Source organism: Hippocampus guttulatus, chromosome 16 (assembly GCF_054856545.1).
Source record: "Hippocampus guttulatus isolate MCC_2025c chromosome 16, RoL_Hgut_1.0, whole genome shotgun sequence".
In the NCBI taxonomy this organism is placed as follows: Eukaryota; Metazoa; Chordata; class Actinopteri; order Syngnathiformes; family Syngnathidae; genus Hippocampus; species Hippocampus guttulatus.
Genome location: NC_141276.1, coordinates 3,662,038 through 3,676,649, shown reverse-complemented (window position 1 = coordinate 3,676,649; position 14,612 = coordinate 3,662,038). Strand labels below are relative to the sequence as shown.

At 45.3% G+C, this 14,612-nt stretch overlaps 2 protein-coding genes across 3 annotated transcripts; one reads left to right on the top strand and one right to left on the bottom strand.

The window, feature by feature from the left end:
- Positions 1-8,351, bottom strand: desi1a (desumoylating isopeptidase 1a). 2 transcript variants are annotated; one of them, XM_086133207.1, is made up of 7 exons: positions 8,210-8,351; positions 5,274-5,344; positions 3,606-3,627; positions 3,295-3,364; positions 2,625-2,734; positions 2,361-2,483; positions 1-1,964 (listed from the first exon to the last, which is right to left on the bottom strand). In XM_086133207.1, the coding sequence occupies exons 2-7, from the start codon at positions 5,317-5,319 to the stop codon at positions 1,874-1,876; spliced, it is 462 nt and encodes a 153-aa protein (XP_085989333.1). In that variant the 5' UTR covers positions 5,320-5,344; positions 8,210-8,351; the 3' UTR covers positions 1-1,873. The 2 variants fall into 2 exon arrangements, with proteins under 2 accessions (XP_085989333.1, XP_085989332.1); XM_086133206.1 differs by lacking the exons at positions 5,274-5,344; positions 8,210-8,351 and adding an exon at positions 3,931-4,212.
- On the top strand, positions 4,274-14,611 carry flii (FLII actin remodeling protein). Its single transcript, XM_086133202.1, has 31 exons — positions 4,274-4,483; positions 5,196-5,306; positions 5,902-5,973; positions 6,627-6,707; positions 6,966-7,213; positions 7,315-7,418; positions 7,559-7,734; positions 7,818-7,975; positions 8,062-8,146; positions 8,218-8,365; positions 8,587-8,717; positions 8,802-8,909; positions 8,986-9,090; positions 9,187-9,366; positions 9,464-9,546; positions 9,708-9,782; positions 9,878-9,961; positions 10,119-10,290; positions 10,378-10,485; positions 10,665-10,856; positions 11,237-11,335; positions 11,431-11,520; positions 11,610-11,749; positions 12,126-12,336; positions 12,426-12,580; positions 12,697-12,757; positions 12,848-12,976; positions 13,082-13,188; positions 13,304-13,409; positions 13,472-13,537; positions 13,637-14,611. The coding sequence occupies exons 1-31, from the start codon at positions 4,421-4,423 to the stop codon at positions 13,769-13,771; spliced, it is 3,783 nt and encodes a 1,260-aa protein (XP_085989328.1). The 5' UTR covers positions 4,274-4,420; the 3' UTR covers positions 13,772-14,611.
- Position 14,612: the final 1 nt, after the last annotated feature.

Genomic DNA, 14,612 nt, shown 5'->3' with positions numbered 1-14,612 from the left:
TATAGACAATGGCTTTATGAGCAGGTCATTTCACAAAAACAATCACAAACAATAGCGACAATACGCAATAACGTGGTTGAAATACTGTATAGAACTATAAATATCTTAAAGGATAAGCTACAATAACAACAAAAAGATTTGTTCATTAATACATTTCAGTGGTCAGGTGATTTCAGTTACTTGGGTAGCAACAAGAAAATGTTTTGTGTGAGGAGGCATAAACAAAGGTACAGGTGGCAAAATGTTGACGGCCGGCATCAAAGGTAAAATGAGTTTCTTTTCACTTCTTCAAGAGGCTTAGTGCTGGTTTTTGGGTGATCCTTCAACTTTGCTTACACGGTGTCATCTCACCTCACACTCACTTCCTAACTTGCATGTCAATCGTTTTGTTCTCCAGAAATTAAGCGTTCTCTCAAATTCTCCGGTGGCATCAGAGATGCGTGGGCACTGGGATGAGAAGTATTGCAGTTTTCGCAGGGTCTCTACCGGTGAGCATTAAGAAACCTACAGTTGTGTTAGTGCATTCAAGGAAAAACAAATAAAAAAGGTGATAAGACATGTCAAGTTATTCAGCAGAGGGAAATGAAGGCACAGATTTGGAGTATCACACACACGCACACGTCTGGTGTACAAAGAAGGGTTTTGATCACCTTATTGGAGCTTGAAAACTAACTACTGAACAACAAAAAGGTTTTTATAGCTTCAGCGTGGGTTGTATTTACCGCTTCCAAAACTGCAGATTCAATCATACGCTTACATTGTAAAACAAGAGTGCCACAAATGGAATGGATAGCAGAAGGAGGCGGCAAATGTCGGGTTGAATCAAACGGTGCAAAAAGGGTCTGGGGTGGACAATTACCAAAGAAAAGATTACCGGTCTACATTAAATGAGCGACAATAAAAGACTCGAGATTGAACATTTATCATCCCAAAACTATGTATTAAAGATGTCTCTGAAATAAATGTGCTCCATTGAAGTCAGCAGCAGAAGTCTCACAACTCCGCCGCCATATGAATCGTGTTGCTTTGAGAATGTTGGACTCGTCTGGTCCAGAGTTGCACCGATGAAATCTAAGTCATTAGGAACGAGCAGTGAGTCGGTTTTACGGTTTAAAAGAAAATCATATTAGGCTACACGACGCCTGGTCTCGGTCGGCACACCTACACAACCTATGGAGACCCACACAAGTACTGTAAATACGCACCGTGTCCGAAAAGTTCAAAATACCAACAATTCGAGACTGCTTATACACGACAACGGGCCCATTCGCAACGCCCTGAGAATCCGACAGTTCCTGGCTGAGAAAAGCGTCGCCGCGGTGGAGCAACTTCCCGACTGTACCTGACCTGGCTCTGTGTGATTGGTTTTTCTTCCACCCCACTTTCGGGGTAAAGACATGGATGACATCAACGTGGAGTGGAGTGCACAACGGCATGGCACAGAAGGCAGTGAGATTGCATTCAACTTCCCTACTTTGAAGAGACGACTAGTGGTTTGGATTTGAACTAAAGCTTCAGAGCTGCAGTGCAGATCTTCACTCTGGCCAAATATACGCACAATAACATTTTTCAAATCCATATCTTTCTGACAATGAAGAATGTTGAAAATAATCCTTGTGTTGGATCCGAACAGATTGCGCAGGTGTGCCTCATGTTTTGGTAAGTGCAACGTTAAAAAAAAAAAAAAATCTATGTTGCCGCCTTTCACCTGAAGGCTTAATATCGTCTTGTTTTCCAAAGGCATATGGCACCAGGTTGTGATTCCAAAGACCGGTATCTGGCGATGCTTGTTGATGGGGGGGGGCCTTAATTGTTGACTCCTTGTTGACTGACTCCAATGGAAGTGAGCCTACGAGTGCGTTGCTCCTTCAATTTAGATGTTTCTCCCGCCGTTGATGACGTTTCCGCCGGGGGGCGCGATGTGGATGGAGTCCAGAATGGGCCGCAATATCTGGCCAAACGGTCTGGAGATGAAAGCAGATTGGATGAGTGCCCTCAACGGAAACCTTGCACAATGTGCCTTACATGGCGGGGTTGTCACATTCATATAAACCTCATTCACTTGCTATAAGTTTCCAAAAGGCCTTTATCTTGAAGCTAAAAATAATAATAATAATAAAATGAGTTTTTTATGAGACATCTTTCAAAATTTGCACATCTAAAATAAAAAATATATATATATATATATATATATATTTTTTTTTTTTGGGGTATGGTAAAACAATGCCCTCTAAATCAATTCCCTCTTCAAAAGGAGATTTGAATTTCAATGACATTTTTTTACCAAGTTAAATAAAGGAAAAGAATAAGAAACAATTCTCAGACAGTTACTCCAGTTGGATGGGCGGGGCGAAACTCACGTGGCGAGGACTTCGGACGGGAGGTCAGTGATGTAGGAGGGGATGGGCATGCCCGTTAGGAACTGAGCAACCTCGTTGGTGAACGTGTTGCAGTTGTGCTCAAACAATCGATACCTGTCACCTCTGAAAAACAAAAAAAGAGGAAGGCCGCGGCCGGAATCAAACCCTGCACCTCTGTTGACCCGTCCAACGACGCGCCACCCGCTGTTTGGATTATTATGTGAAAAATAATTAGAAATTGTGTGAATAAGTTTTAACAGGAACCTGTAAGTGCTTTCTCCCAAGGATGAGAGATATTCCATGAAGATGTCCTCTGAAACTTCGGTCTCACCGAGTTCCACAACTGTGTCTGGGGGTCCCAGCATCGTTCCACCCTGGAAAGCGCACACAAAGAATCCCGTTTAGCTTGCCAGATCGGAAACAAACCGATCACTTTTAATATGGCAAAAATCTAAGCCACAGGGGAAATGTCGTATTAATGATGTAGGGAAATGTAATGAATGAGACATGATTGTAGTGCATTGAAAATGAACAGAAATCTGTCTGTGTTCACTCGCCCACGTGAAAATAAAGCTGCTTTTCGACAAGTGAGTCTTTGTTTTCCTCTGATTTTGTAACAGGATAACGTTGATCATTTTAAGTACAGTACTTTAATCATTCACTTTTCTATGTGTTTGTGGATGTAATAAAATGTGTTTGTTTAGGCCTACTTATCTTGAACACAGAACATTCAATATTGTTATAATAGTGCCGACAAAGTATTATTTTCAATCCCAACGCAGCAGTGTTCTGACGGCAGTGTTGCATCAGGAGCAATATGAGAGCAAATATCTTCATAAAGGAAACCCACAATTTTTTTTAATTGACTGTGCAAGGCATAACAAGGTAATATTGTAAATGTAAAAAGATATACTGTACAGTAAAATGGACTTACAGGTGAACAGCTGGAGATTCCTTCTCCTCCGAAAAAGAACTCATCTCCATATGCCACGATGGCTGTGTGCCTAGAGAAGAATAACATGCTGTGTAATGCAGCAATATTCTAGAATGGGCTGGAATAATTATGCATGGGTTTCTTGATTTTCCTCGAACACATAATAACACGATCAGAAGCTGATGTAACCCAAAGTGTTACGAAAAGTCTACAGTTGCTAAGGGGCCCAGCACCACAGTAGCTGTCAAGCAAACTTGAAATGACTAAGCGTTTTACGTAGCTACACGAATTAATCGAATTTGCTTTCTTACCATATGCCATCCAATTGCTTTCCTGTTAAAAATAAATAAAAAGGCGTTAGAAACTGAATGCGGTGGCACAAAAATATTCAAAACAAGCGGCTCGAAAATATCAAAATGAAGCACTTGTTTACATTTGTGCATTTAACCCCCAGAAAAATATCAATTGTGGCAGAGCAACGTGCATCGATTTTGACGTGTTATTTACACGAGACATTAGACAGCCGTGTTTAAAAATAACAAAGATAAGTTGAAACAGAAAGCCGACTGTATGATGCTAGTGAGGCCGGGGGGGGGGGGGGGGGGGGGCAACATCTCATCGGTGGTCTGTACTCACCAAGCATGATAGGACTGAGACTGCGTGCCATTCCCCGAGAAAGATCATAAATATATAACTGTACATTATATCTTGCAGAATTCTTGTCCATAGCGAAACCTCCTGTAAAAGGTTCGTTTAGCGGTAGCTGTCTCCGATGATTGAAATCTTTCGAGTCACCGCTGAATGGGAGGGCCTTTGAATATGATGTAAAACCATTTCCGCTTTTGATGCTGTCAAAATAAAATGAATTATGGCTAAAATGCAGTCTCCTGTTTTCTACACTGGGGGGGGGGGGCGCTGTCTGCTTATACAGTAGACAACTGTACTGTATACAAGATAGATTATGAAACGAAAGGTGGCGGTAATGTGTGCCTGACGCCTAGTTTCCACCTTTATAATTGGAAAAGGGGAAGAAGAGGAGAAGGAGGAAGAAGAAGCGCAGTTGGTGAGCTCAGCCAACTCAGTTGCACCAAAATAACTTGGCTACGGCTGACATCACTCTGCAGAAATGGCTGCCACCGGAGTGCTTCCCTTTATACGAGGGGTGGACCTCAGCGGAAACGACTTTAAAGTAAGGATTTCAAACCCTATGTGACTAGTTATCATGGTTGTCTGACTGCTCATCAAATTGGCGAAAAGCGATCCAGGTGAACGGAACCCCAAACGATTGGCCATCAAGAACACGATCTTAGCTTTACGCTATTAGCTGGGCGTTAGCCAGTGATCTGATGTATTGACACGAGACAGTGCTGTCAAATGAGTTTTAAACTGTTGCGACGGAACTACGTGCAAAATGCGATTGTGGTCTTATTAACCCTCCTATTTTTAGCGTATGGAGAGTGCGATTGAACACGCTCCTAAATTCCACAACCCGTTCACCAACAAATGGGCAAACTTGATCAGCGGAATCAATTTAGAATAATACGGTGGATTATATGAGTTTGTGAATTTATTCGTGCCTTCATAGTTTGGCGGCACTGACAGCTGTTATTTATGCATCGGTTTTTAATGTATGTGTAACAACTGTGTTTATTACACCTATTGGAATTCACTTTCATGCTACTGGCGATAATATCGTACCAATGAACAGTAATGCCATATTCAACTTCAATACAACCACACATTGCGTTGTTGTTGTTGGGTTGGCGTTTTTTTCGACCCAGGTTCAAATTAAGCTGAATTTAGACCACGTGTACTTTTTTGTTGCTAGGTAGGCAACATCATATTATGATGTCATCAGGGGTTAATTCAATGTTTCATTTTCGTTCTTCCGTAACTTTCAGGGAGGATATTTTCCCGAGCATGTCAAATGCATGAGTAGCCTGCGATGGCTCAAATTGAACCGGACGGGACTGTGTTACCTTCCAGAGGAGCTCTCCTCTCTGCAGAAGTTGGTAAGAACCGCATTGCTGTTTACTTCTGAGCATGGCACCTGTTAATTGCACGGATTGGATATTCTTAACATAGCAAAAAGGAGTTTGTGAAGGCATTTTTAGTCTCAAGTGAAAAATATTTGTGCAGGAGAGTATGTTAGAACGGCTTATTATTAAATCTACGGTGATACCAGCATGCCTGTCAGCTATAATGTGTCATAGGTCGTTGCGTAATAGCGTTGCAACAAACACACTTGTTTGGAAATGAATTGGGGCCTTGGAGGTTAACAAGAAGCGATTGCATCAGTAGACTGTTTTGTGGAAACTTCATCTATTTCTCTTTTAAAAAAGCCAATTCCTCTGATAGGATTAGTGTGGCCTTTAATCCAAATTTGTTTGATTTTCCATTTTATTGGTACACGAGATTACAGTTTTTACTGAAGGGTGCAGCCACCCATGTGCTGATGTCATTCTGATATTTCTCTGCCTTTTAGGAAAACAATTAGCTTGGAAAAAAATGTGATGATAAATTATTTATGACGGTGGTTTTTTTTGTTTGGTTTTTTCAATTTGAAATGATTGAATTGCTGACTTTTATCTTTTTGCCTTCCCTCAGGAGCATCTTTCAGTCAGCCACAACAGTTTGACCACCTTGCACGGGGAGCTCTCCAGTTTGCCAAACCTGAGGGTGATTAACATGAACACAGCGGAAGCTTTGAGATGAAACCAAATCTGTTGTGGGACACTGGAAACTATTTTGTGTCACTGAAATCTGTTCCAGGGTTAAATAGTCATTACCGTAATATGAAAGTGTCGAAATATATTAACAAGTGTAGAAATATATCAACCTCTGTATAATGTGATTTGCATCACATTTTTAACACACAGAGAGAGAGAGAGAGAATTACTGCTTTTTCTTGTCACATAAAGACTGAACTCTGCTGACTCGGCGCCGTACGTTCCGTTCCTCTTTTATTAAGAACCCATTGTCGCGATAAAGGAGAGCGGATAGCTTTTCCATTAGCAGTTCATCACACTCGTCTGCTCTTGCTGGGATTCTGGTGTCTCACACGAAAGACCAAAATTGCAAAACATACACTCAGGGAATTCATCCTTTGAATAGCCACCGAGTTGAAGTCTTGTGAGAGTTTCTGAAATTTCATGCGGTTTGACCTCTGACTTTCGTAAGACTGAAGTACATTTGTTCAGAAAATGGTCTTGACATTCTGAATCCCAATCTGCGACATTGAACCTAAGTTTACAGTGGTTCCATGCCTGACTCCTTAACTTATCGAAACTTGTGATTTAATGTGGTATAAATATTTGTTTCTTTTTGTGCAGGCTGTGGTTGCCCGTTCCAACAGCCTAAAAAACTCAGGAGTCCCAGATGACATCTTTCAACTCGATGACCTCTCTGTGCTGGTACACGATTTTCTCCTTTTGTCTCAGGCCCGCTGCACGGCAAGCAACGTGGCTGAACGTGACCGAACTGGACAATTGCAAACAAATGTCAAATCGCTCGTGGTCAACGTTCGGCAAAGAACCGCACCCAACGCGCAACCATTTAGTCATGTTCGGCGGTGTTGCCTGGTGCTCAGTCGGCCTTAATCGCACCCTCAATACAAACTCCAGTCTGCGGATGATGTGACTGACTTCAACCCCCATTCTAATAACGCACAGGACCTGAGCTACAACCAGCTGACGGAGGTCCCCAGAGACCTGGAGAACAGCAGGAACATGCTGGTCCTCAACCTGAGCCACAATGGCATCGACTCAATCCCCAACCAGCTGTTCATCAACCTGACAGACCTGCTGTATCTGGACCTGAGTGACAACAAGCTGGACAGCCTGCCACCCCAGATGAGACGCCTGGTTCATTTACAGACCCTCATCCTTAACAACAACCCGCTGATGCATGCGCAGTTGCGGTGAGAAGGCTCAACCTCTGTCATATTGGTCATTTATCGTGCGAGTACTTGTACGATAAGACCCCCTTTTTTTTGGATTCTGTGTAATTTTGCATGAGCAGCCAGCTGCCTGCCATGGTGGCGTTACAAACTCTCCACCTGAGGAACACTCAGAGAACACAGAGCAATATGCCCACAAGCTTGGAGGGTTTAATGAATTTAGCAGGTAATGCACACGCGCGTATGCACACGACATTGTTTTTCAATGGCCACTTAGTTGTGACCCAGAAAAGTTTGATAGCTGGATTACTACCTAATCAGATAACGCTCAACGGTTATATCGCAATTTCTTCCCTCTGTCTACAGATGTTGACCTGTCTTGTAACGACCTGACTCGGGTACCAGAGTGTCTCTATTCACTGGGCAGTCTGAAAAGACTCAACTTAAGTAGCAATCAGATATCGGAACTGTCGCTCTGCATCGACCAGTGGACCCAACTCGAAACACTGAACCTTAGCCGCAACATACTCACCTCATTGCCTGTAAAGATTTTTTTTTCTCCGTTTGTTTACTCCACGTGACCTTGCAATATAAATAATAACCCTTCATAACTCTCGATATCTAGTCGGCTGTCTGTAAGCTTTCCAAATTGAAAAAGCTGTACATCAACTCCAACAAACTGGATTTCGACGGAGTTCCACCTGGCATGGGGAAACTATCCAATCTCACAGAGTTCATGGCGGCCAACAATAACCTGGAACTCATCCCCGAGGGACTCTGTCGGTGAGCGCAAGAGATGTTACAGTACATGCGATGCCTTGGGACATCACTTTCTTTTTTATCATCACGAGTACCTTTTTGACATGCAGGTGTGGCAAGCTGAAGAAGCTTGTGCTGAACAAAAACCGCCTTGTGACACTGCCGGAGGCCGTCCATTTCTTGACTGACTTGGAGGTACAGTATCCAATATATAATATATATATTTTTAAAAATAATATGAACCCCGTTTACGTTCACCTTTCTAGATACTGGATGTGCGTGACAACCCCAACCTCGTGATGCCTCCGAAACCAGCCGATAGAGCAGCCGAGTGGTACAACATCGACTTCTCCCTGCAGAACCAGTTGCGGCTGGCCGGAGCCTCGCCTGCCACCGTGGCCGCGGCCGGAGGAGGTGCGCGCGCGCGCCCGTAGACATCAATGCGTTTTAGTTATCTCGTTCCAGTGGCGCTAGATTTTGACTCCTGTGAATGACACTTTTGTGAGACTTCTCTGAAAGGCCAAATGCAATGGAGGAGTCTGACGTGCTTGGTTACAAAAGAAACGATATTTACCCGTTTGAAATCTCACAAGGTCCTCCCGACACATGGTTTTGTTTTGTGTCCGTGTGTGCAGGGGGCAGCCCCAAAGATCCCCTGGCACGGAAGATGAGGCTGAGGAGGAGGAAGGACTGTTCTCAGGATGATCAGGCCAAGCAGGTGCTGAAGGGCATGAGTGATGTCGCACAAGAAAAGAAGAACCTGGAGGTGAGGAAAGCGGGTACAAATGGAAATGAAGGAGTGCGTTTTGGCGAGCAGAGGAAGATTGATTATCTTGTGAACATTTTGCAGGAAAACGGGGATTTAAAATATGCAGATTTAAAAGTCCGGCGATGGGATCAGGGTCTGGAGAAGCCTCAACTGGACTACTCCGAGTTCTTTACGGATGATGCCGGGCAGGTGATGTTGTCGGCTATTATTTTCCCTCTTTTCTGTGTCACAAATGCACCGTAAGCATGTCCTCTCCTCACTGCAGGTGCCAGGCGTGGCCGTGTGGCAGATCGAGAATTTTGTTCCCATGCAAGTGGATGAAACGTTCCACGGGAAGTTTTACGAGGCCGACTGCTACATCGTCCTCAAGGTACCGAGGCAACCGGCCGCCGCTTCCGTGGATGAGTCACCCAACGCGGTTCAGACTTGGCTTTCAAGTACTCCCTCTCTGCTCGCTCGGCCGTAGACCTTTTTGGATGACAGCGGAGCGTTGAGCTGGCAGATCTTCTACTGGATTGGCCAGGAAGCCACGCTGGACAAGAAGGCCGGCTCCGCCATCCACGCCGTCAACCTCAGGAATCTCCTCGGAGCGGAGTGCAAGACAATAAGGGAAGAGATGGGAGACGAGAGCGAAGAGTTTAGTGAAGTAGGTCGTCAAAGCGGCTCCTTAATGCGTGCAGATACACAATAACGCGTCAGTCATCATTGCTGTAGATGACGGCTATTATTGTCTCGTCTTCAAGGTCTTCAACAACGAGATATCTTATATCGAGGGAGGCACGTCCAGCGGATTCTACACTGTGGAGGACACGCAGTATTCCGTCAGGTCGACTCCACTCTTAACTCATTCAGTACCAGCCAATTCTAGAACAAGTCTGAAAAGACGTTTAAAAACGTCTTTGGGAGTGAATGAGTTAATGGTCTTTAGCCTCTTCAATGAATTGAGCCTTTGGAGGCACTAAACCCCAAACACATGTGTTTTCTCAGGCTGTACAGAGTTTACGGCAAGAAAAACATCAGACTCGAGTCTGTCCCTGTCAAGTCTTGCTCTCTCGATCCACGGTGACTTTCTTGATTCAGTCACGTTTTCCTCAAATATTCACGACTTGTCAGCGTCCGTTTGAGTGGTATATCGTGATGTATTCTCTGTTTGGCAGCTACGTCTTCCTGCTTGACGCCGGACTGGAAATCTTTATTTGGAGGGGAGCCAACGCTACGCTGAGTGGCACCACAAAGGCCAGGTCAGGGGGTGCGGGGGGATAATAATGGAGTCACGATTCAGTTTGGCACCAATTTTCTTGAAGTCCGGGAGTTAAGAGCGCATTCAAATCGGTCTTGAAAATTGATTTAGTCTTTAGTGCCGCATAAACCTGCAGGCTCTTTGTTTCCTCCTTTCAGGTTATTTGCAGAGAAGATCAATAAGAATGAGCGTAAGGGCAAGGCAGAGATCACAACTCTAAAACAGAACCAGGAGCCTCCAAATTTCTGGGAGCTACTCGGAGGACAACCGGAGGAGATCAAGAAACACGTTCCGGATGACTTCACCGCCATCAGACCCAAACTGTACAAGGTCAGTCAAAACGTTTGGATTTGTACGGCCGTTTCAGAATGACCGCACAGAGAAACGGGCGGATTGCTGACTTGCCTTGTCTTTTAGGTGGGCTTGGGTCTTGGCTATCTGGAGCTTCCTCAGATTAACTACAAGCTGTCTGTGGAGCACAAAGACCACAAGATCAAACTGGACACGCTGCCAGAGCTCAGACTGGTATGTTAATCCAGTTCAGATTAGCCAGATCGGGCTCACAACTAATCCCAAATGATCCGCACACAAAATCCAAGAAGTGCTTGTCAAAGTTTGGCGTCTGTACACGTATCACGTTTGCTTTTGCCGATCAAACAGCCAATTTCCATGTGACCTACTTCCATCATCTCCCCCCCCCCCAGCTGCAGTCGCTGCTGGACACCAAGTGCGTGTACATCCTGGACTGCTGGTCTGACGTGTTCATCTGGATCGGGAGGAAGTCTCCCCGACTCGTCCGAGCCGCCGCCTTAAAACTGGGTCAGGAGATCTGCTCCATGCTGCACCGGCCCAAACACGTGTGCGTCACTCGAAACCTCGAGGGCACCGAGTGCCAGGTAGCGCTTCCAAATGTCAAAATTACGAGCTCTCACCTTCCTTTCTGCCTGGAATTGTCCACTCCTTGGGACCTGCAAAAAGGTTTTGTTTACGCCTCACAAGTCCTGCATGGCCCGTGGCCACTGTTCATGTAATCAGTGGATGTCACCGTCACTCTCGAAGCATTCCTGATTTGTCGTGATGCGACACATTTGCAATGACTATCTGCATTTTATCATTTGCAGAGTGGTTTTGATGAAAGTAACCGAAGTCCATTCAATATGTGGATACCTTTTTTTTTTAAAAATAATTTAAAGATTGTGGAAAAAAGAGCATAGGCACATTAACGTCAATAACTGACCTTTCAAACATTCTTCTCCTCGTTTATCGCCCTGGTCAGGTTTTTAAGTCCAAATTCAAGAACTGGGACGACGTGCTGAAGGTGGACTACACCAGAGCCGCGGAAACCGTCCAGCAGAAAGACACCCTCCAGGGCAAGGTCAGCAGATAAGACACGACGAGCAGGCACATTTTTCTTCATCGGGATGATTGCTTTGGTTCACGCGGTGTCCTTCCGTGTGTTTTATCTGTCAGGTGAAGAAAGACACAGAGCAGAAAGACCAGATGAAAGCCGACCTCACGGCGCTCTTTCTTCCCAGGCAGCCGGCCATGCCGCTCACCGAGGTAACGCAACACACATACTCGCCGGGACGCAAACGGGCAGCCTCCGCTGATGTGTTTTGGGGGTTTTTTTCCCCCCACTCGGTGTGTAGGCGGAGCAGCTGATGGAGGAGTGGAACGAGGACTTGGATGGCATGGAAGGCTTCGTGCTGGAGGGCAAAAAATTTGCTCGTCTTCCAGAGGAGGAGTTTGGACACTTTTTCACTCAGGATTGCTACGTCTTCCTCTGCAGGTGTGCCTGTGTCTCAATAGCGTCTTCGCACAGCCTTGCCACTAATAAATTGTCACCGTGGAGCAAGACCATTGTCGTGCCATGCCGATTAATGATTGGATAATTTCCCGCGGCACATTTGATGATCTGTCAAGACACACTAAAGTGCCCTGGCTCCGTTTTTGGGGAATCACCGCCTTAAACACGAGTTGGGATGAAGCTAAGAGAGGGGGGGAAATAATAGTGTCAGTGTGAAAGGACTTGTTACCATATTAACTCATTCAGTACCAGTCAATTCTAGACCAAGTCTGAAAAGACGTTTAAAAACGTCTTTGGGAGTGAATGAGTTAAAAAGTTAGCCAAAGTTATTTTAAATCATCTCACCATGTTTTGGCAGATACTGGGTGCCCGTGGAGTATGAGGAAGACGAGGAGAAGAAAGAGGGCGAAGACAAGAGAAGGGAGGACGAGGAGGACAAACAGCCCGAGGAGGACTTCCAATGCGTGGTGTACTTCTGGCAAGGCCGACAAGCCTCCAACATGGGCTGGCTCACCTTCACCTTCTCGCTGCAGAAGAAGTTTGAAAGCCTCTTCCCGGGAAAACTGAAGGTAACGTGAGCGGCGTGCGCACGCGCGACGAGCGATGCCTTCCAAATGTTTGAACGGAGGAATCATCCGCTCCGTGGTTGTCCCTGCAGGTGGTACGGATGACCCAGCAGCAGGAGAACCTCAAGTTCTTGTCCCATTTCAAGAGGAAGTTCATCATCCACAAAGGGAAGCGGAAACAGAAGACTGACTCGGCCCAGCCGTCTCTTTATCACATCCGCACCAACGGGAGTGCGCTTTGCACCAGGTAACGAGCTGCACTTGGGTGTCCGCTTTGTAACCTGCGAGGTTACAACCTTCACTCGAGAAGAGAACACGGCATCAAGATGGGAGTTCAAACTTAACGTCGCATCTCTCCGTTAGAACCATCCAGATCGGAACGGACTCCGGCAATCTCAACTCGGAGTTCTGCTTCATTCTCAAAGTGAGTCATCGTTTCACCTTGAATGTAATTCTCCAAAGAGCCTCAGAACAGTCCTTGAGGCATCCTCGTCGGTGTCCGTGTGGTGCGCAGGTCCCCTTCGAGAGCACAGACAACCAAGGCATCGTTTACACTTGGGTGGGCCGAGCCGCCGACCCGGATGAGGCCAAGCTGGCCGAGGACATCATGAACAGCATGTTTGATGACACCTACAGCAAACAGGTACCACAATGGGAAAATGATCAGAACTAACCCTAGAAAATGGATGGATGAATTTGTGTTTTGACAAGTACAGCCATACCTTCCTTTTTTTTTTCCCCCTCCAAGGTCATCAATGAGGGGGAAGAACCAGAGAACTTCTTCTGGGTCGGCATCGGTGCTCAGAAGCAGTACGACGAGGACGCAGAGTACATGAAATATGCTCGTCTCTTCAGGTGCGTTTTGAGCTGACCCCACACGAATTGTAAACAGTCCATCTGTCGATGGCCAATTTAAAAAAACAAAAAAAAATCGATGGCACTTGAAAACGTTCCCTCTCTTACTTTCAAGGTGTTCCAATGAGAAAGGTTATTTCTCAGTGTCGGAGAAGTGTTCCGACTTCTGCCAGGACGACTTGGCTGACGACGACATCATGTTGCTCGATAACGGCCAAGAGGTAGGGATTGGTAATATGATGATGTTGTGGGCGAAAGCTGACCTCTGTTGCGACGCCTCCAGGTGTACATGTGGGTCGGCACACAGACGAGCCAAGTGGAGATCAAATTGAGTCTCAAAGCCTGTCAGGTCAGTTACGTCGTCTGTTTTTTGTTTGTTTGTTTTGCTTTGCTTTTTGGCGTGGTGCATTTTTGCATACCCAACCCTCCCCCTTGTGCATCTTTGCAGGTGTACATCCAGCACATGCGCTCCAAAGAGAACCAGCAACCCAGAAAACTGCGACTAGTGCGCAAGGGAAACGAGCCGCACTGCTTCGCACGCTGCTTCCACGCCTGGGGGGCTTTCAAAACTCCCCCCGCATAGACACTCGCATGCTGCCAACTTCCTCGATCGCCGAGTGTCCCAAACTTTTTTCAGCTCATCCATATTACAAGCCCAGGGCTAAATTTAAAACCCCAAGATATCACGTATGGTTATCAAAGGCTCACAGTACATCAATTAATGATAAACATGAATCAAAAATCCATCTGCCAAGAAATTTCTGTGCCTGCACAAGCAATGAAAATTGCTACATGATATTGAACAGATTGTTAGCAACTCTGCATACTGCTGAGAATGGATGAGACGCTCGTGCCGTAAATGCTTAGTGCCATTTTGCACAGTTTATCTGAAGCATGTTATTCTATAGATTTGTTTTTCATTGAGGACTTAAAAAGCAGACTGTCCTCACTCTTCGGTGGAATGTTTATTTTCGACATACTTGATATCACATCTATACACTGATGGTGATGAGTCACCGCTCGTTGCTTTTAGTCAGCATGCCAGACACATGAGTCACATCGACGCTTTGGAGTGACCCGACGCGCAGCCAATAGAACCTCCTCACAGTCACGCGGACTAAAGTTGCTTTTGTGGCGCTTTGCGAGCAAAGGCCACCACGTGAGATTTTACGGGTTTAAAATCTACAGTTGAGAGATATTTTAATGGGAGCTCATATCACATCTCTAAATATTTTTTTTCTTTTCAACAATGAAGAACACAAGTCAGATGGTTTGTCCGAGCAGATTTACAAATCTTTGTCATTCCCTCGGGGTGACCTATGTGCCTGTTAAGTGTTTGAGTGCACGGGCTCCTGATGCCACCTGCTGATGCTTTATTTATGTATTTTGTATTTTTAAAAATAAAATGTCACATCTATCATCAT

Excerpts from the sequence above, each read along its gene's own strand:
- flii (XM_086133202.1), top strand. The coding sequence starts at position 4,421 with ATGGCTGCCACCGGAGTGCTTCCCTTTATACGAGGGGTGGACCTCAGC. Across the intron at positions 10,291-10,377 it reads TCAGACCCAAACTGTACAAG|GTGGGCTTGGGTCTTGGCTA; the intron begins GTCAGTCAAAAC and ends CTTGTCTTTTAG. Across the intron at positions 10,857-11,236 it reads TCGAGGGCACCGAGTGCCAG|GTTTTTAAGTCCAAATTCAA; the intron begins GTAGCGCTTCCA and ends CGCCCTGGTCAG.
- desi1a (XM_086133206.1), bottom strand. The coding sequence starts at position 4,021 with ATGGACAAGAATTCTGCAAGATATAATGTACAGTTATATATTTATGAT. Across the intron at positions 3,365-3,605 it reads AAGCAATTGGATGGCATATG|GCACACAGCCATCGTGGCAT; the intron begins GTAAGAAAGCAA and ends ATTCTTCTCTAG. Across the intron at positions 1,965-2,360 it reads CCGTCCGAAGTCCTCGCCAC|ACCGTTTGGCCAGATATTGC; the intron begins GTGAGTTTCGCC and ends TTTCATCTCCAG.